At 48.0% G+C, this 22147-nt stretch overlaps 1 protein-coding gene across 2 annotated transcripts in view; it reads right to left on the reverse strand.

Annotated features, from left to right (window-relative positions):
• Positions 1-22147, reverse strand: part of LOC135811213 (E3 ubiquitin-protein ligase TRIM71-like) — a 233073-nt gene that overhangs the window by 82645 nt on the left and 128281 nt on the right. For both annotated transcript variants that reach the window (XM_065324404.1, XM_065324405.1), the window contains one exon: positions 5272-5412. In XM_065324404.1, the coding sequence (XP_065180476.1) occupies positions 5272-5412 (141 nt within the window). The remainder of the gene's footprint in view (positions 1-5271; positions 5413-22147) is intronic.

The raw sequence follows: 22147 nt of genomic DNA on the forward strand, positions 1-22147 counted from the left end.
CTTGGTAGCATAGTTACCCTTGATCATACTGTACACTCTAGTACTATGATCATACTATACACTCTAGTACTATGATCATACTGTACACTCTAGTACTATGATCATACTGTACACTCTAGTACTATGATCATACTGTACACTCTAGTACTATGATCATACTGTACACTCTAGTACTATGATCATACTGTACACTCTAGTACTATGATCATACTGTACACTCTAGTACTATGATCATACTGTACACGCATCGCCTTGACAATGTCATAGGTGACCACACCGTTCGAGAGATTCTTCGAGAGAAGCATCCAGCAGCATCACCTCTAAACGAAGACGCAGTTATGGACGGAGAGCCTCTGCCTCAACCACATCCGGTCATCTTCACGGCACTCAATAGGGACGTTATTCGCCAAGCTGCGCTGCGCACGCATGGTGCAGCCGGGCCTTCAGGCATGGACGCAGCCAATTGGCGAAAGATTTGCACTTCCTTCCGCTCAGCCTCGGATGCACTCTGCGATGCTCTGGTTACCTGTGCCAGGCGAATAGCTACCAAGTATGTGGACCCCTTCTCACTGGAAGCTTATGTGGCTTGCCGTCTAGTGCCTTTGGACAAGCAGCCAGGTGTTCGGCCTATCGGGATCGGGGAAGTCGTTCGCCGCATTCTGGGCAAAGCCATACTTCAAATTGTTGGCTCGGCAGTAGAGAGTGCTGTTGGCTGTCTGCAGTTATGCGGTGGGCAAGAGTGCGGCGTGGAAGCCGCCATTCATGCGGTGAAGACCACCTTCGATGATGACCACACGGAGGGAGTCCTGTTCGCGGATGCAACGAACGCATTCAATCGCCTAAATAGAGCTGTTTGCCTGCGCAATGTTCAGCGGCTATGTCCTGAGCTCGCGCCAGCTGTTATCAACACCTACCGCTCCCCAGCTCACCTGTATGTTGGAGGAGAGGTGATCCTGTCTTCTGAGGGCACCACTCAAGGAGACCCATTGGCTATGCCAATGTATGCGCTTGGCACAGTGCCACTGATCCGGGAAGCCGCCGCAGCTGGGGCCATGCAGTCCTGGTATGCCGATGACGCAACTTCAGCCGGCGCTCTCCGACGAATGCGCACCTGGTGGTCCATCCTAGTAGATCGAGGTACCAGGTAAGTCCGTTCTCCTCGTGAAGCCACAACATCTTGCGCTAGCAACAGAATTGTTTGCCACAACCGGGGTCAACATCCGGACGGACGGCTATCGTCATCTTGGTGCTGCCCTAGGCTCTGCCCTGTTCTGCGACGGTTACGTGTCGCAGAAGGTTGACACATGGTGCACAGAGCTGCAGACCCTCGCCAAACATGCGGCGTCTCAACCTCAGGCTGCTTACGGTGTCCTTACCCATGGTCTCCGCCATAAGTGGTCATTCCTTGCGAGGACAATGCCAGCCATCGCGGACCTCTTGACACCGCTGGAAAACTCCATCAGGCAAGTTTTCCTCCCTGCACTGACTGGTCGCCAGGCCCCTGGCGAGGAAGAACGTGCCATCCTGGCGCTTCCGTGTCGTCATGGTGGCTTGGGAATTCTAAACCCAGGGACCCTTTCCCAGCAGTACGACACGTCTACGGCTGTCACCAGACCTCTAGTCGAGCAGCTCCTTCGACAGGAGGAATCCATCGAGGAAGTTGTTGCTGCCACCAAGGCAGCCAAGGCGGCCCAACGCACAGCTAATCGCCAAGATCAGGCAATGGCCCTCTCCTCCCTCAGGGATACCCTGAGTGACGACCACAGGCGGACTCTGGATCTAGCCGCAGAGAAAGGTGCCTCCAGTTGGCTCACTAGTTGGCCATCTCGCCGGTTCCAGTTTACCATCCACAAGGCTGGCTTCCGGGATGCCCTATGTCTGCGCTACGGCTGGACCCCTCCCCGGTTGCCGTCTCACTGCACCTGTGGAAAGCCCTTCGACACCACCCATGCCCTATCATGTGCCATCGGAGGATTCACTGGGATGCGCCACAACGAGCTCCGGGATCTAACCGCTAATCTGTTGCGTGAGGTTGCGCATGACGTCAGCGTGGAGCCAGAGTTGGAACCCCTCTCTGGTGAAACATTCCCTCTCCGGTCGGCCAACACGGAGGCTCATGCTTGTCTTGATGTGGCAGCACGTGGAGTGTATGGGAGTAGGTTAGAGAGGACAATGTTTGATGTTCGGGTGTTTAACCCTTTTGTCCCCTCCAACCGAAACCTTACTCTCCCGTCTGTCTACAGAAAGCACGAGCAGGAGAAGAGGCGTAAGTATGAACGGCGAGTCCTGGAGGTGGAGCATTCCTCGTTTGTACCCGTGGTTTTTGCAACCACTGGCGGCCAGGGGAAAGCTGCTTCGGCACTCTTTGCCAGGATTGCCAGCAAGCTGTGTGAAAAGCGCCGTGAACCTTTCCCGGTTATGATGGCTTTTGTACGGGCGAAGATCTCCTTTTGCCTTGTTCGAGCAATGGTTGCCAGTCTACGTGGTCACCGTCGGAACCCGCCTCGACATCTGTCTGGTTCGGCTGTGCTGGCAGCTGCTGAATGTGCCCTGGTGCCATAAACGGTGCACATGATACAGTACAGTTTCTTTGGTAATGGTGTTTCATTTACTTTTGTATTTTCAGTTCGTTTTCTTTGTATTTAACTCCTCATTGTTTTTTTACCAGGCGTGGGCCATCCCCTGCCTTCATAGGTGCCAAACATTTTACGTTTTTCATTTCTATTTTGAGAGATCATACTGTACACTCTAGTACTAAGATCATACTGTACACTCTAGTACTATGATCATACTGTACACTCTAGTACTATGATCATACTGTACACTCTAGTACTATGATCATACTGTACACTCTAGTACTATGATCATACTGTACACTCTAGTACTATGATCATACTGTACACTCTAGTACTATGATCATACTGTACACTCTAGTACTATGATCATACTGTACACTCTAGTACTATGATCATACTGTACACTCTAGTACTATGATCATACTGTACACTCTAGTACTATGATCATACTGTACACTCTAGTACTATGATCATACTGTACACTCTAGTACTATGATCATACTGTACACTCTAGTACTATGATCATACTGTACACTCTAGTACTATGATCATACTGTACACTCTAGTACTATGATCATACTGTACACTCTAGTACTATGATCATACTGTACACTCTAGTACTATGATCATACTGCAGCCGTGCTCGAGACCTGCAGATGACGGAACGTAGTAAAGTCCTCCGAGCTGCGCTTCCGCGTCGCCAACAGCGGACCCTCAACCGCATCGTTGATGGCAACGCTTCCGGCTGGTTGACCGTGCTTCCTCTCAAGCAGGAAGGTTATGACATGTCGGCGGTCCAGTTCCGCGATCAGTTGGCCATTCGCTATGGCCAGGAGCCGAACGCTCTCCCGTCGCATTGCGATGGCTGTGGAGCTGCTTTCTCTCTACAGCATGGTCTGGATTGCATGATGGGTGGGCTCATCAAGCGCGGGCACAACGATGTCCGCGACTTCGATGCCCGGCTGGCAGACGTTGCATGGGGAGGTGTGGCTGTCGAGCCGGTGATGGTACCTGTGCAGGATGGCAACAACCGCCCCACACTGCAGGCGGATTGGCTGGTCCGGGGAGTTTGGGAAGGAGACAGGGTGGCGTACTTTGACAACCGCATCGTGGATGCCGACGCACCCAGCTATGTCCGCTCGAACCTCTCTTGGAACGCCGTATCCAACAGTGCTGCCTCTTCCAAGAAGAGAAAGTACAAGGCGGCCGCAGAGGAACTGCGAGCATCCTTCACCCCGCTGGTCTGCTCAACTGATGGTGCACTGCACACAGAGTACCGTGCGTATCAACGGCGACTTGCTATGCGCCTTGCCTCCAGGTGGGACAAGTCCTACAGCAACGTCATGTCCTGGGTGCGGATCCACCATCAGTTTGCTGTTTTCCGGGCTGTCGACCTTCGTCTCCGCGGTTCACGTCGTCGTCTCGGTGGGCTGGCAATTTGCGATGGTGTCGGCCTTGGCGTTGGCCGTTAACATTCATGCGTATGGCACTTGTTGTTGTTGTGTGTGCGTGTGTGTGTGTGTGTGTGTGCGTGTGTGTGTGTGTGCGTGTGTGTGTGTGTTTGTTTGCTTTCCTTTTCTTTTCAGCTGTCATTTGCCCTGATCATGCCGCATGCGTGTTTCACAGCATAGTACATTTCCGCTCATTTTCTTCTTCAACACACGCTAGCTGTATTACTTTGTTCTTGCCCGTACAAGAGGCTTTTCCTACACATGATCATACTGTACACTCTAGTACTATGATCATACTGTACACTCTAGTACTATGATCATACTGTACACTCTAGTACTATGATCATACTGTACACTCTAGTACTATGATCATACTGTACACTCTAGTACTATGATCATACTGTACACTCTAGTACTATGATCATACTGTACACTCTAGTACTATGATCATACTGTACACTCTAGTACTATGATCATACTGTACACTCTAGTACTATGATCATACTGTACACTCTAGTACTATGATCATACTGTACACTCTAGTACTATGATCATACTGTACATTCTAGTACTATGATCATACTGTACACTCTAGTACTATGATCATACTGTACACTCTAGTACTATGATCATACTGTACACTCTAGTACTATGATCATACTGTACACTCTAGTACTATGATCATACTGTACACTCTAGTACTATGATCATACTGTACACTCTAGTACTATGATCATACTGTACACTCTAGTACTATGATCATACTGTACACTCTAGTACTATGATCATACTGTACACTCTAGTACTATGATCATACTGTACACTCTAGTACTATGATCATACTGTACACTCTAGTACTATGATCATACTGTACACTCTAGTACTATGATCATACTGTACATTCTAGTACTATGATCATACTGTACACTCTAGTACTATGATCATACTGTACACTCTAGTACTATGATCATACTGTACACTCTAGTACTATGATCATACTGTACACTCTAGTACTATGATCATACTGTACACTCTAGTACTATGATCATACTGTACACTCTAGTACTATGATCATACTGTACACTCTAGTACTATGATCATACTATACACTCTAGTACAGTATGATCATACTGTACACTCTAGAACCATGTGAACAACAGAAGACTGCTATCTGTACTGAACTTCCAGTCAACATTGTGTAAATAAACAAAAGTGGAACCACACTAATCAATCATGAATCTTACCTGCAGTCTCTTATTGTCCCTGTCAACCACCACAAGATCACCATCGTCATCCACAGCTACATCAGTGGGGTTCTTGAATTCAGCATTACCACTGCCCAGTTTGCCTATATCACGTATGTATGTACCATCCAGTGTGGTGACCTACAGGTACATACATGTACATCACAACACAATACACCAACAGAAAAGAACAGCATGGACAAAACTTCATTTTAACATTTCAAACGTTTCCCAGTACAGAATGATACAGGATGTCTGCATCATACATAAGCTCAGTTACTCATGCAAGAATTGCACCAATTAGAAAAGAAGTGGGCTTTGCACAGGAAAACTTAGTTGCCCACGCACACGGGTGTTATAGGCACAGTGCTGGTGCTGCAAGTATGTGTCATATTGCTGTCCCTGCACAGTTTACAAGTTGGCCAATTTTTACTTTTTAATATTTGAAATCGTGCTACAAAGTGTGTAATGGAGTAGCCATGACAAGATTAATACTGTTATTTAAGAACTAAAGACTACAATATTAATGACGGGAAGTGCCAGCTTCAGCAACAACTAGAGAGGCAGAAGAAGAGACAGGTGCATGCACAGCGAAAACAGAGCAGTTACCATGCAGGCACATAGCACTTGCTCAGAGCAAAGCAAAGCTAAGGCGGCAGCGGATTAATGCCATGACAGCCGAATAATTATGGTTCGCTGCTTTTCTCAGCAATGAGGGATGCAATACGCTTGTAAAGCGAGGCAGATTGCTTGGCCATGCCACCGGTTGTCGAGAAGACCGAAGTTGGCCAATTTTTACGGGCATTTTTATGATTTCAATTCGACAGATTTGTCTTGAATTTCTCGAAACCTGTCTGGACATGGCGGAGCTGTCCTAAATTTTAGTTTCTTTCTGGATTTGCTGAAATTATGTATTACTTTTCCCCACCATTTCACCGTCTCTATTTTGTTTGTCTCTGCTCTTTCATTCATTTGCAACCTTGTTTTCTTCCCGAATGGAGGTGGGGATGCAAGCGGGCATCAGGATTGTCGTAGGTGTGTGGTGTGACTCCTCATGCCAGGTAGTTATGTCAGCCCTAGGTGGGAGAATTCTTGGCCCCGTTGGTCATTCGTTTGCACACGCTGGGCGGTACGAGATTGGCGCCTAGGGCCCGTATGCTTTAGCCCTTGGTGGGAAGGTCGTGGGTGTCAGCAGCTATTCCTTGGCTCTCAATAGTCCGTACAGGCATTACACATCAGCCGTTGGTGGGCGGTACATGATCGTCTCACAGCAAGCAGTATGCTTCAGCGCTTGGTGGGTGTATGTGCTACACCTGGGGGGGGGGGGGGGGGGGGGGGGCAGTATACTTCATCCCTCAATGGGATGTATGTGATAGCTCTTGGTGAGCTGGTTGCTTCAGCCCTCAATGGAATGTACTTCCTCCACATCATTAAAATTGTTGATTCCCAGAGCGATTTTTCAAATTTATTTTGTCCGCTCAACGTGAAAAGAAATCAGCTAGAAATTGAGGCAGAGCATTGTCGACAGACCAAGCTTTAGTTTTGGCCTCCCGTTTTTGCTGCACTTGCAGCTAAGGTCGATGTCTTCATCAGAGTTGGAGGCAGACCCTTCAGTACTAAGCGATACGCTGAACAAGACGCACGTTCAAATTCAGGTCATGAAACTTCGTTTTCAAGCCATCCATGACTCCAGGTGGCAGGCGATGACATGAAAACTATAATTTTTCGAGTACACTGACATGACCTTCCAGCGGGATTGGGTAAGCAGTTCCGCACCCTCTTTTCTTGGCAAGCGCTTCGCTGATTTTGTTGATGTTTTCAGGCATGCTACCCTCACAGCATCATGCGGCACACGTCGTGTTCTTTTTACGAAATTGAGAACAATTTGTTGTTGCCATCGTCAACTTCAGCATTTCGAATTCAGGAGAGATACCCGGATTCTTATACCCGAGCTTGCAGTCTTGATAAATGCCCCACGCAAACTATGTCGAAGGGCAAGAACTCCAGAAAAACGATACGTGCTCTGGGGCAGAATAGTGCGGAGCGCGATGAATATATTTGGTGCGGAAGAGGGCTTGGACAACGTCCGAGACCACCATGGCATCAGTAACAACTTGCCATTGCTCGGAAAGGGTGGCTCTAATGTTCGAACACAGAAAACAGCGATTCCAAAAGTTCGACTTTAGCCCTCAATGGGGTGTACATGTTAGCCCCCGTAAGCAGTTTGCTTCAGGCCTCGGTGGGGTGTATGTGTTAGCTCCTGGTGGGCAGTTTGCTTCAGGCCTCGGTGTGGTGAATGTTTTACCTCTAGGTGGGCAGTTTGCTTCAGCCCTCGGTAGCGTGAATGTTTTAGCTCAAGGTGGGCAGTTTGCTTCAGCCCTCGATGGGGTATACGTATTCGTATCCGGTGTGCAGGTGGCTTCCGCTGTCGGTGGGCAGGTTGTTGGCCTCAAAGGCCGTCCATGCACCCTTGGTGGGCAGATTGCTGGCAGCGTCGGCCATTTGTGCACCCTTGGTGGGCAGTATGCTAGCAGCCCGGTGCTGACAGGATCATTATTTTAGTGCTTGGTGGGCTGCCTGTCGGCCTCTATGGCCGCTCGTGTGATTGGACCATGGTGGACAGCCGTGGGCCAGCCCTTTGGGGCCATTTGTGTGTCGGCTCTCGGTGGGCTGTGGGCGGTGGGAATCACTGAAGATCATAATAATTATGTGATGATATCATGGTGCAACGGTTATCGATTGCTTCCTTAGAGCCGGTCTATAATCAAATACTATTATGTCAAACGTATTATACTGCTAACCGCTTTTTCGTTCACAACTTCCCCTCGAACTTGTGAACTGCATTCAGCATATTCTTCTAATATCCTTATCCAAAAGGAAGTGATCGCAACCCCTAACACAACGTGTCAATTGCTTGTGACTACACATGCGTTGGAACATTTTTGTATGCCCAGGTGTGCGCGCGGGAGCGTGTGTATATTGCCAGTCGAATAGGTGTGTCATGCATTAGAAGATATAACACATCCCGCAAACTAGCTTACTTCCCCATGTATCGGGGCAAGATCACATCGCCTGGTAGGTTCTTGGCACCGGAGTGAGCTACCAAGATGCCTTTCTAAAGAAACGTGACAAAGACTCGGCAGTCTAGTTCCTTCTCCATGACATTTGGGTGGCTGAATAGTAAAGTTGTGTTTGGCAGAGACAAATGTTCATTCCTATCGTTTCAACTGTATTTTCATTTCTCTTCGTTCTCATTAAGGTCTGCTCTCTGCCAATGAGGAGTAGTTGCATAGCTGGAGATGATTTGCTACAGTCCGACTTTACATAATCTACAACTACTTCATTAGTGCAGTGAACGAGGATACATAGCTTTGCCTCATCATGGTACCAGGTTGTGAAAACAATTGGCAAGACATACGGCGCATGCCTCATGATGTCTCTCTGTCTACTTCTTCACTAGTCCACGTGCCATTGATACACCAGACAGACGTTTCTGTAGACTCCCCAGACACGAGAACCACTTGCATCTATATATTATTATAGTTGTAGATTTGGTAATGGAGGACAGTCGGAATGCAGGAAGAATGATTTACCATTCCAGTATTGCAGCAGATGCTGCCACCACCTGATATCTTCCATAGCATTAGAGTTAAGAGCTACAGTACAACCTGTGTTTGCCCAACCTTGTCCGAAACAGAATACTGTATTGACCAAATGTTTCTGCACCAAAGTACTGTGGATCAAACGTGCATCCTTGGATCAAGCGGAATTCTGATATATCATTACGGTTTTGGCTGCAGCAAGGGTGTCCGGTTAGGTCAGATTTTACTGTATCTTGTTGAGAGGCTTTTGATACCTGCTGCAACAAGACCAGAGACATTGTGGAAACTTACGGCCCGGCACAACCCAACGTGCTGCAGAGGAGAGCTTCACCATAAGGGACTCGAGGCTGTGCTGAGAAAAAGAGGCGCACTGGATTGTGGCAGTAATGTTGAGATCCGAAGTAAATCAGTGTGCTGAATGGTACCATATACCAGCCATAGGCATACCGTCATTGAAACTATTCCCAAGTGGCCTGCAAATGAGGTGAATCATGCGCATCTTTCCATTCTTCTTTGGCACTGCACCAATGCCTGAACATTACAATGCATAAAAATAATAGAGGTGAAGTAAGGAAGACTTAGTCTGCCCTGTGATTACATGAGGTAGTGAAATGGTCAGATATAGCTAAGCGTGTGTGGCAGCAGAAGAGAGATTCAAAGAAGTGACATTTGCTGGAAAGGTAAATTAGAAGCTGACAATAAACCCATGATTCAAGCCATGCAGAATAATTCATGAAAATATGAGTCTAAGTCGATACATAGGAAGGACAAAAAACGGGCAACATTCAAAAGTGAGCGAAAAGTGGAAGTGTGCGAGGTTACTTCTGAGGGTAAACAAAGGAGTTAGTGATCTTACTGGGAAGTGTTAAAAAGGCTTTTGTACCAGTCTTGGAGCACAGTTATCGAGAGTGGTTATAGTGGAAGCGGCATAACTTATACCGGGGCCAAAGATGTAGTTCTGGCAGATAATTTGGGCACAATCCGAGTGTGAGAGCATGACTCCATACTTATACTGTTAAGGGCGTTGGCTGGGATGAAAAGGACGCTGACCTGATGGAGGGTGTATAGTATGAACTACTGGACATGCTGGTCTAGCTTTGAACTACTGGACATGCTGGACTAGCATTGAACTACTGGACATGTTGGTCTTGCTATGAACTACTGGACATGTTGGTCTTGCTTTGAACTACTGGACATGTTGGTCTTGCTTTGAACTACTGGACATGTTGGTCTTGCTTTGCATGACAGATAGCTGCCATACATGTTTTAGCAATACTTTCAAGGCTTTGCTAGAGCGATGTTGACGTCCAAAGCGAAGATGACGTCCAAAGCTACTGGTCATAACTGGTTGTAACTGAGTCATGCAGTGGCGAGATCCGGACCGAAAGCTTTCAATATAATTGATTGACAGGCCAGTGAATCAGGCAGAATGTGTGGTGCGTGGGTGCAGACAACACCCATGTGCAAAGTCAAGCCTTCCAACTAGGTAGCCATGTTGAGCACTCGCCATTTTACTTGGCGACTGATAGGGAGTACGGAGCTCAAAAGGCTTTGATTCTAGGTGTGGAACAAAATCGCTTAGCCGCTCTGGCACGAGTGGTTTCAACGCTACGAACTCGCCTTTCACCGTGAAGAGAAAGCTAGACGGAGCAGAACTGTGAAAGCTACACCATAGAAGGACACTCTTCTTCAAAAAATGCAACACTCAAAAACACAAGAGAGCTTTCAGCAAAAGGAATGTGGAGTGTGAGCTGCAACCTTCCCACGCTACTGTGGGAGCATGGGCGCTTTTGAAGCTGCACAGCCGATTCGTGCACTGATTCTGTGCGATTTACTAGAGTAGCGGAGCAGCCAGCCAGGGTGTATTTTTAAACGACTGTTGAGTGCGAACAAGAGACTGACAATGGGAACAACGGGAACAGGTATGTTGGTCGAACGACTTTTATTTTATACGGGACGACTAAGACCAGGACGAACGAAACGACTTCATGGTGATTATTGAAGAGGGAGATTATTGAAGAGAGCTTACTGAAGAGAGAGAGAGAGAGAGAGAGAGAGAGAGAGAGTTGAAGAGAGCTTATTGAGGAGAGTGAGAGTTGAAGAGAGAAGCAACACAATATAAAGGGTCTGGGTAGCTATGGCAAACATGGACGCGCAAGTAGCTACCCAGGCCAAATGAATAATGCATGAACTAATGAATTATATGAATTAAAGGGAAAGTTGAGGCAAAAATTAAAATTTCACCAGTTGTAGTCTTCGGGGTGCTGAGTCGAATGGTCTTGGTCCGAGAAAGCTGAGACGCTCCCTTCCTACTTGAATCCCAATCGAACTCGCGCACTTCCGCCGAAACTGGGTGACTGCGCCCTACTAGATGGGGATTTGTATGCAAAATGTCACTAAAAGCGCCGTTTCGTTCTTATAAAAGCAAGGATGACCGCGATTGGCCCATATGTTGTAGTTCTTTGGACGCTGAGTCGACTGGTTTTGGTCCGAAAAGGCTGCGATGCAGCGTTCCTCCTTTATTCCCAATCAAACATGGTTGAACAAGTGGTCACGTGCTCCTGCGTACACCAGTCAGCTGGTCACCGTGCCTGCAGGGTACAACTTACTAGCCTGTTTGACCTTTTTTGGGTGCAGTCCTGTCACTCGAGTTGAACTCGAGTTGAACCTTGGTGTGAAAGTTCTCGCCTGCTGGCGTGGTGACCAGGTGATTTGGGCACCCAGGAGCACGTGACCACTTGTTCAACCATGTTCGATTGGGAATAAAGGAGGAGCGCTGCATAGCAGCCTTTTCGGACCAAAACCAGTCGACTCAGCATCCAAAAGACTACAACATTATGGGCCAATCGCGGTCATCCGTGCTTTTATAAGAACAAAACGGCGCTTTTAGTGACATTTTGCATACAAATCCCCATCTAGTAGGGCGCAGTCACCCAGTTTCGGTGGAAGTGCGCGAGTTCGATTGGGATTCAAGTAGGAAGGGAGCGTCTCAGCTTTCTCGGACCAAGACCATTCGACTAAGCACCCCGAAGGCTACAACTGGTGAAATTTTAATTTTTGCCTTAACTTCCCCTTTAATATACTGTAATTACTTGTGGGCCTAACATACCACCCCTCCATGAAAAAAGAATGCCGCGTCCTCGCGGAGAAAAAAAGAAAGAAAAAAGACTGAAAAAGATAAAAATGACTGAGGGAGAAAAAAACAGAAAAAACACACACACAAACACACACACACACACACACACACACACCGCACGTGCGCACGGATCTCACAAAAGTGTTTACTAGTATCATGCATTACAGTTATTGTTCCTGTACTTCTCTAAGTCTAAAGATAAGAAACTAGACGTGACGAGGAACTTACTGATACTGCTTGCATGGCTAAAAATAGCGTACTTGCACTTCTGCTAAACATCAAAAATTAGAGCGTGGCTCACTATGATCGGACCTCTAATTTACTAATATTTTATGAACACACGCGCGCACACACACTACAAAAAAACTTCACGAAATAAATACACCGAAAATAAATTTGACGAAGAAGGAACGCATACAAAAAAGAAAGAGAGAAAGGTAGCTGACCTGCATGACGAGACGTGGTGGACCTGGACAAGCTCTAGGTACAAGCTAGAGCACCCTTGCATAAATTTTACTTTTGAAAATTATTGCCCATTTCACAGCAATTGATGTGAAGTGGGCATGGTATGAGGAGCAAAGTACGGATATATAACAGTGTATATGAACCCTGAACCGGGTTTTCCTTTGCTCGAGATTTTGAAATTTGAAAAGAAAAATCTCGTAAAAGAAAACTACCCCACAAGTGATCCATCAGCTCAAACACGGAAACTCTGGCTTCGTCTTCACTCTTTTTTCAGCGCATTATAGATCTTACTAGGGAGGGTACGCGAGTGGGACTGTTTCATCTCCGCTCTCTGCCCCTCATACAATTTTCACTTCACATCAAAATTCATCATTGCCTGTGAAATGTGCAATTGCATGTCGGAGCTTCGAACTTCAATAATTATAACAGTGTATAGTTCACAGTGCATGTCAACCGGCCAGGCCACGAGTTCCCAATTAACTGTGGGTCGCAGCACGGCTGGAAAAATTCCTTCCGCTTCCAAGCAGGACTTGAACCTGGTACCCTCTGTTTCTCAATCATGGTCTTAGACCATCCCACTATGCCTGCCTGCAGAGGATAACATGGATGCAGCTAATGGGATTTCGGTTTTGACCACATTGTGGTGGGTCTGATCTACTCAGCTCCCACCGTTTAGGCGCTGCATCTGCCCCTTGATCCTAGAGGGTGGTGGCGTTCCCACGGCGGATGCGGAAAACTCGGCTTCCAGCCAAGTCTCACGCGAACCGTGATTTTTTTTAAATATTTCATATCAACTGGCCTCCATGGCAGCAGTTATCTTATGCACTAATGGCTACTTCTTCTTTCGGAAACAAAAACTTCGTGACTTTTTTTCACTGCTACACTACTACGCTGCTGTTATTTCGCTCTTTCTCTCTGGTTATGTCAGCCTGAAACACTGACATGACATTTCGTGATTGTAGGAAAGCATGATTCATGTTCTGGAGAGCCGACAGTCGTCGCAGAGCAAGGGTGTCGACGCTGTAATCAAAGCAAAGCGAACATGTTTTTCATTTTCGTCCACCTGACGCAATGCGAAGAAAAGCACTGTGCTCACTGCTTGTTGCTGCTATTTTTTAGTTCAGAACTTGACAAAGCAGGACAATGGCACCCAGGAGCAAGAAGAGTGGAAAATGAATAGCAATAGCAGCTAGCGTTTTGAAATCTTCGCCATCCCCAAAACACCTGTCGGCATGCCAACAGGTCGGCAAGATGTCAAAACTCCAAAATGCAGAGATAGAAATTTCAAATATTTGGCTTTGCCTGCTTTTTGTTGTTCTGGGGTATCCAGGAACGAGAGCGGAGGCGGTAATGATTACCAGCGCTGCAGTGCTACTGTGGTCTCCGCCGAGTGTTGGAGAAGGCATTCAGATAACAGCGAAGATGATCAGGGACACGGAGAAGCTTCTCCGCGACATACGACATTGCGCTGATAGACCTGCCACTTAGAACGGTTTCAGCGGTGATGAGTCGAACGATGGTGACCCAGACTGAAATTCTACTCCCACTAATCTATTCTGTAGATATAGTAGATATGTCGAAGTGTTTCTCTTCGAAAAGAACACTTCTGTTGAGCACAGTACCTCCTTGAAAAGTCATGTGAAAAAGTCACGAAGGTTTTGTTTCCGGAGGAAGTACGAGTGTCAGTGATATATTTATGACTTGGAAAACCAGAACACCCTGGCTGGAAAATAACACAATGGCCTAACACCAACCAATGGTGTGGCCACACGAAGCAAATTCAGGAAAAAATATTCATAAATCTAGTACAGCGAGACTCCAACACTGTCTGTCCTGTAATTACTTGTAATTAGGGCTCAAACGGTCACGGTTTTACCCCTGACGGTTAACTGCTAAGCTAACGGTCGGTTAACCGGTTATAACCTATAAGCCACGGCAATCCTGCGGACTCTTTTTTAACCGTATATTTGACTATACTCATTCAAAAAATGTACCCTATTCAGTACAACGCACACTTGTACATTCTCTTGCATGCTCATTCATACATACTCTCACACCAAGAGACCAGATATGATCGAGTTGACAGCCCAGAAATTGCGTACGCGTGCGACAGCCCGCGAAAGTGCACACTTTGCAACGACCTGATACTTGAAAAATTGACTGAAAAGTTACTGCGTAACCGTTATCTTTATCGGTTAACCGTTAATTCTTCGTAACCGGTCTGCAACCGGTTAATCGGACTAATCGTTTGAGCCCTACTTGTAATGCATACACCACTCAGATACTTGTAAAACAAATAATGGATTTGTACAGCAAAGTCACTGTATATGTTTGCACACATCCACACCATCATGACGTAGATGAACAAGCACACTGTCAGCATTGTTTCAGGGCTGTGTAGATGCTGGCACAGCTACAGTCAATACTCCAGTTGCGAGCTCCTGTTGACTGCGGACTGACGCAGCAGGCATGGGATCTCTGAGATAGACGCACTGGAGCATAGACTCTTGTTTCCAGCCAACGACGCACAGGAACTCAGCTGACAGACCAGCAGCTGCAGCCATCGACGATGCAGCGGCTCAGGTTGAATGCCCTTTGAACACCAACGTGTCAATGCCAGCGGATAACACGGACACCAGCCAACGAGAAATCGCAGCAGCTGATACCGCGCGGTGTGGCTTACGAGCTAAGGTGAAGTACTGCTGAGTACCAGAGGGTCTTAAGGGGGTTCCCGACGGTTAGCGCCATGTTGGGTTTCCGAAATTTTTATGAAAAATAATGCCTTTCGGAGTGGAAAAATGGAACGCGATCATGCACAAACCGTCAATCGAGTAAGCAGTTTGACCATGACTTCGCAGCGCGTGCGTCGAGACAAGATTTGAGGAAGAAGCTCAGCCACTAGTGGACTTGCGGAATTGTTTTGACATCGGCGGTTTTTGTATAGCTTGGTTCTCCTGCCGACGTGTCGTGGAGATGAAGACGCGGGAGAGTAATCTGTCAGTCACCCACGACGCGGCCTCGCATTCTGCGTACTGGACGATTCAAGAAGCCGAAGAGGGGGACGCTTCGCAAGCTCCAACGATCGATCGAGTTCCTGAAAAACGGAAAGGGCGACCCCACCACCAACACCACTGGATTCGACTCCCGCGAAGAGGTCGTTCAGTGCCCCTCTTCACGGTCGACAAATCGTTCATCTCAGGTATCTGGCTGTGGGATTATCTGCGTGCCAGAATCCTGGATGTGGCAAATCTCTGGCGCTCATTGATTGCGTTGAAGAGAAGAGGTACGGCCTGGGCAGCGTACTTGTTATTCCGTGTCAGCAGTGTGGGATGGAGAATTTTATGCTCAACACCCTGGCCTCTGTGCTTCCACAAGCAACACCAAAGCTGCTTTGGGTAAGTGTGTTTTTCAACCACATAAGATTTATTCATGATATTTGCGAGTCATTTCCACCCTATGGCTATGGAAATGCATGAGCACACTGTATGCGCGGCGCGCGCGAGCGTGTGTGTGTGCTTGCATAGACCTGCATGTTTGTGCATGTGTGCACCATACACATGTATGAACATGCACATGCATATGCGCTCATGTGGACGTGCCCTCGCACACATACTATACACGCGTGCATGACTGCTTCCAGGGCATGTTGGTGTGACATGTGTATGCGGGCATCTCCACTCATGCACATGAGTGTGCACATGCATGTGGGTGGGTACGTACACGTGCGTGAATGTATGTGTGTGTACGCTTGCGCACGCGCGTGTGTTCTATTGTGTGTGAGAGCATGTGTGTGTGTGTGTGTGTGTGTGTATTGGTGTGGGCCTGCATTGTGTAGTGCGTTCAATGATGAGTGTTTTCAATTCTGATTGCCGGTACTTTTATCCCATTATTGCGGTTCTATAATTGTTTTGTGTTACATGTGTGTGTGTGTGTGTGTGTGTGTGTGTGTGTGTGTGTGTGTGTGTGTGTGTGTGTGTGTGTGTGTGTGTGTGTGTGTGTGTATGTGTATGTGTGCACGCATGTGTGTGTAAATGGTGTGCATTTTTGTGCTGGGTGAACACTCTGATCCCTAAACCGCGATACCGGAGCTCCCAAGCTACAGCCTCACATTGATTTATAGTTCATCATTGGGAATGAGTTCGCTGCTCATGATGCTGTTGGGGATGTTGCGGCCCTAGCTGAAACTGTCGAAGCTCGCCCTGATGCCAGTATCCTGTAGCACTCTGTCACTTTTGCATCAGCATGTTCGGCAAAGGAGTTTGCAGAACATCAGCAAAAGCGGCTGGCCACCCTTCAACCGTTGGTCCAAGCAACGTGCTTCTCTAAATCAGTTGCAGTGCGGGCAGCTGCTAGTGGGTTGGTGATGAAACACTTTGTCTTGTCCTACAAACGAAGTGGTGAGTCAGCCATTTCCAGACTGATGAAGGAGCAAGTCGGAGGTAAGAAGCGGGTGACAGCCTCAAGGAAGATAATATTAGCGGTGGCTGAACACCTAGCCAAGAACCTGCAGCAACCCAACTGTAAGTAACGCCCTGTGGCACAGGGCTTCACTTGTTTGTGCGCACCGTAAAATACCATCATTTTTGCCAGTGTGGGGACATGTTCTAGCTCGCATGGTTGAAGAACAAGAGGACTCAATGTTGTCTGTTTCGTTCCAACATTTCAGCTTTCATTGTAGTTTGATATGGGGCAGTGCTAAGCGCTATCATAGCTACATGTACATGTATCACAACCAAGTGCCAACAGGAGAGTAATTATGGAGAAAAGTAGCTATCGATAATGCGTGCACCCAGGGTTTTCTGGCAAATTCACTAGTTCAGCTATTCCATCCTTGTATTGTTCTGAACGCCGAGGGCTCTAGCGAGTTTATGCAACACCTAACAACCAAAAATTCTATGACCAAAGCAGCAGCAGAGAAGTACAAGCAAAATAGATACGTGAATTTACCAATTTTAGGCAAATTTTGGCAGTTTTTTGGATTTTTCTCCAGAATATGCACGGTGACCCCTATTTTCGCCGCGGTAAACCTGTTCCAACCACCTTATAGAACGTATTTGAAGTGTCCACATATGGGGCAAACTCAAAAATAAGCTGGAAAAAATATTCAAAGTTTTATTTTTGCGTCTTTTTGTTCTTCTCCAGGAAATGACGACCTGGATCCCATCGTCAACCAAAGTGTACATTTTTCGGTGTTGATATCATGTTAGTCAATACCTCGAACAGTCTGTATAATTTTATGTCATATTTACTGTCCTATCTGGTTTTATAGACGATTTCTCATCAATTTTCGGATTTTGCAACATTGTGTGTTATCAAGGAAAATTGTGTTTTTGGCAAGACCTATTCAGGCAATTGAAAAACTGATGTTAGTGAGCGAAAATATAAGGCTATACCTATTCAAACCTGATATCAGATTGGGCTGATGTTGAAATAAATTGTTTGGGCCTAACTGTCCTCAACCCCCTTAAAGACTTTGTGTGTTCCACGTATGCTTCCAAGTAAACTACAGGGCAAGCTGCCTCCAACTGATATCTGGCTACAAAGACTCTTAAATCTGCAAGAGCGCTCTTTCTTAGTTAATGCCCACAATTACAGTGAGACACCTTCCGAAGAGAAACCAATGGAGTCGGCTGACAGATGCCGGAGCTCAGATGTCCTGAAATCACCTGTTTTAGACAGTAGAAAGCACATGTTTAGGATGTGATTCTCCCAGGGACAGATCCTTCAGCGGGGCCCGAGACTGGAGAGTGCCTAGCGGGATTGCCGGTTCCCAAGTAACCGAATTGCGAGGCATAGGTAGATGTTGTTGATAAATACCACACATCAACCGGGAGACAAGCGAGGCCCCCCATCGGCTGCAGGGTATTGGATAGTGCAGAGCGGTACACTCCAATGGTCTGGTATGACTTCCCTACCATCACTTGGTCCGTAAGGTACTGCAGTACAGCTGATTTGCCGGAAGATTGGAAACGGGGTAATGTCCATTTGACATCACCACTAACACCACAGTGACCAAGCTGATTTGTAATGTTTCCTCAGCCAAGAAGAACTGAGGGGCGACGACACATCTGCTGAAAGTTGTTGATGCTGCCATGTATTCCGAACAGCTGCCAAGCAACTAGGCGCAGCTGTCTTGCTTCCATGAGGGGTGGACATTTCCCTGCTCGTTCCTGAGCCCAGAGTGATGAGGCAGCATTATTGGTTGGTCGACACAGAGGCTCAGTAGGAGGAGAAACCATAGAACTCCTCTCCACATCGGGGCAGCTAACACACACTGAGTTACCTCCTCCCTCTGAATCTTCCTCAGACACCTCGTTAGGAGGCAGAGCGGAGGAAGCAGGTACGCAGGTCGGGCCATGTGAAGCTGAGAGCATCGGTCCTCCACGATGGGATCTGGTTTTCAGCTCATAAATCGGGGTAACTGGACAGCCGTGCATGAAGGTAATAGATCCACTTCCAGAGGAAAAGCAAGTTGATTGGCTAGCCTCTGAAAGACACCCCGGTGGAGCATCCACTGTGCTGCTCCCGTTTGCTATTACCAAAAGTCGGCTTCCACATTCAATTCGCCTGGCCGGTGCTGGGCTCTGATGGTGATGTCCGTCTCCAGGCACCATTGCCACAGTTGTTGGACTTCGCTGTTCAGCTCCGGGCTGGCGGTTCATCGCATTTTGTTGATGCACCATACAGCCGCCTCGTTTTCGATGTCGATGAACACTTGAGCAGACTGAAGATTGGTTGGTTGGTTGGTTTTATTTCACTTCGCACATACAAACGGGATGACGACCCAATAAAATGACGGCGAAGGCTTAGCGTAGAAGTGACTATGGAAGAACATAGTAAAAGCTATGGAAGCACATAGTAAGAGGATAGGATACTAATAATTGCGAGTAAACGGGGGGGGGGGGGGGGAGAGGATGTATCTGTGATACTAAGTGAGGATTACTGAACTTGACGGGGAGGGAGAGCAGAGCTATCAGCAGTAACTCGAACTACTACCAACAGGCTGTGGTATCATCAAGACTATGTGATGATTAGTTATATTGAAATAGAATAATGCAACGAAGGACTGAGAGAGGACGCCTTGTCAGGAAACTACAAAGAAAAGACTGAATAGCAACAAGAGACATGCCCTGTCGATTATAGGCACGGAGTACACACATGCATGCAAAGTATGAGTCGTATGCTGTAAGGTTGTACGCACGTCCATGCAAGAGATGCAGAGATGCAGTAGCATAATAAGAAACATGAGAGTGCAAATATGTACGATGTACACGGGTACACCACACGCCCCTTCTGAGATAAACAAGCGGAAAATCGGAGCTGTTTATCTCACATAAACGAAAAGGAAAAAACAGAAGTGAGAGAAAAGAAAGTAAACACTAATGAAGCGTGATACCAATACCAACTACTTGTAGCAAGAGTGTGAGGTACAGGTAGGTAGAGTCAAGCATAGGACTTAGATGCTGTGGACGAAATGTTCAAACGCTCTGGTGCCTGGCGAGACCGTTGGCTACGACGAGGCTGCTGCACACAAGGCTGCTGCGTTGCTGCAGGCTCAGCCGGGGAGGTGTCTGCAGGCGGAGCAGGACGGGCTACGGCAGGGCAGGCTTGAGAAAGCGACGGTTGCACCAGTAAACACGGCCGCTGGGTAACTTCACCATATGGTCCCGGTTGCGACCAATGGCGACGACCACGCCGGTGGTGCGCCAGAGTTTGGTGCGCGGATCTTGGATATCAACCCGCATGCCAATGCGAAGTGGGGACAGTGATCTGGCAAACTCATCATAATGCTGTTCTTGGGTGGCAGACTGAGCGGCAGAGCGCTTGTCAACATCGGTGGCTTTGGCTTGCCAATCAGGAGCAAAGCTGAGATGATGAGCTGTCACGAAGGAGGACGATGGTCGACCAAACAGTGCTTGGGCTGGTCTCTGACCATTTTCTCGGGGGGTGTTGCGCCATTCTAACAATGCGCGTCTGAACCCATCGACGTCCAAGTTACCGTCGGACGTGGTTTTCAACACAAGTGACTTCATCGCTTTCACAGCGGCTTCGGCATAGCCGTTAGACTGAGGATAATGAGGTGAAGACGTGGAGTGCTGAACTTCCCATCGGGTGCAAAATTCAGCGAAGCGACGTGATGAAAACTGCGGACCACCATCAGTAGTGAGGATGCTCGGGACACCTACGTCGGCGAACAAACCACGGAACACACGGATCACATCGGCAGAAGATGCAGTGAGGCCGATCTTGGCGATGCAAGGCCAGCAAGTGTGACGGTCGACGTAAACCAGGTATTCCCACCCTTGACAAGAAAATAAGTCGGCACTGGTTGACTGGAATGGCAGGGTGGGACTGCGGTCAGCAGTGACACGCATCGGTTCCTTACACTGAGACGGAGCGTGCAAGCGAAACTGTTCGCAACTGCGAACGACTTGGGCTATGTCATTAGACAAGTGTGGCCAGTGTACGACTTGTCGAGCTCGACGCTGTGTGCGGTTGAGGCCTTGGTAGGAGGCATGTAGATCCTGGAGGACACGTGGGCGGAGGGTACGCGGGACCACAACACGTTTGCCTTTCAGGACAAGATCACCGTCGACTGAAAGATGCTCGCTAATAGTAAAGTACGGTTTCACAGCTGAGTGGACGGCGCGCTGATCATGAGGGAAACCTTCACGAACGGCTTGGAGAAGGGCCTGATAGTCATCATCGGCACGGGCAGCGTCCAGGAACTCGCAGTGCCGGAGGTCTGCAATTCGGCCATCCTCGTCCAGGCGGAGACATGCTCTGATGGCTGGTGCTGAGAGCGCTGAGCTTTCACCAAATTCTTCCTCACTGGTCGCCTTGTCGACTGGGTTACGGGACAGTGCATCAGCAAACGCATTCTCTTTGCCCTTGCGCCAGTGCGCGACGAGTTGAAATGATCGGAGCTTCAGAGCGAGGCGTAGCAGTTGTGGATTTTCTATCTAATCCAGGGTGTACTTGTTTAGAATCGGGACCAATGAACGGTGGTCAGTGAACAAATCGAATCGGCTGCCGGACAGAAAGAGGGAGCATTTGTGGACAGCCCAAACCACAGCAAGTAACTCCATTTCTATGACGGCATAACATGTCTCTGCATCGGTGAGAAAGCGGCTGCCACACTGCAGCATGCGCCACTGGGTATCTTGGCGTTGCCATAACACGAACCCAAGTCCGTTCAGGGCAGAGGCGTCGGTCTCTAGCCGAAGGTCGTCAACAGCACGGTAGTACGAGAGAGTCGGCAGCAATATCAGTTCAGACTTTGTGGCGTTGAAAGCCGCGGTGTGGACATCATCCCACACAAACTCATTCGTGGTCTTCAATAGCGGAGCGGCGAGCTCAGATATCCGTGGGGTGAATTCTCCACACTGATTCACCAGACCGAGGAAGGAACGGAGGTCGGTAGGATTAGTGGGTAGGTTGAAGTGCTGAATGCCAGTAACAAGGCGATCACGCATGGTTTCGTCGTACCTGGTACGCTGTCTCTGCTGGCATTGGCGGCATACTCTGCTTGAACAGAAGTTGCAGAGTGCAGCTTCGCTGAAATCGCAGCAATTGTGGATCTCCCTGAGGGAAGTCAGGTAGTGATCGAAGGACTCTCCATTCTGCTGTTGGTGGGCGTAGAAGGCGATCCAGTCCAGCAGAGGGTTCCGCT

This window comes from Sycon ciliatum, chromosome 3 (assembly GCF_964019385.1).
Source record: "Sycon ciliatum chromosome 3, ocSycCili1.1, whole genome shotgun sequence".
In the NCBI taxonomy this organism is placed as follows: domain Eukaryota; kingdom Metazoa; phylum Porifera; class Calcarea; order Leucosolenida; family Sycettidae; genus Sycon; species Sycon ciliatum.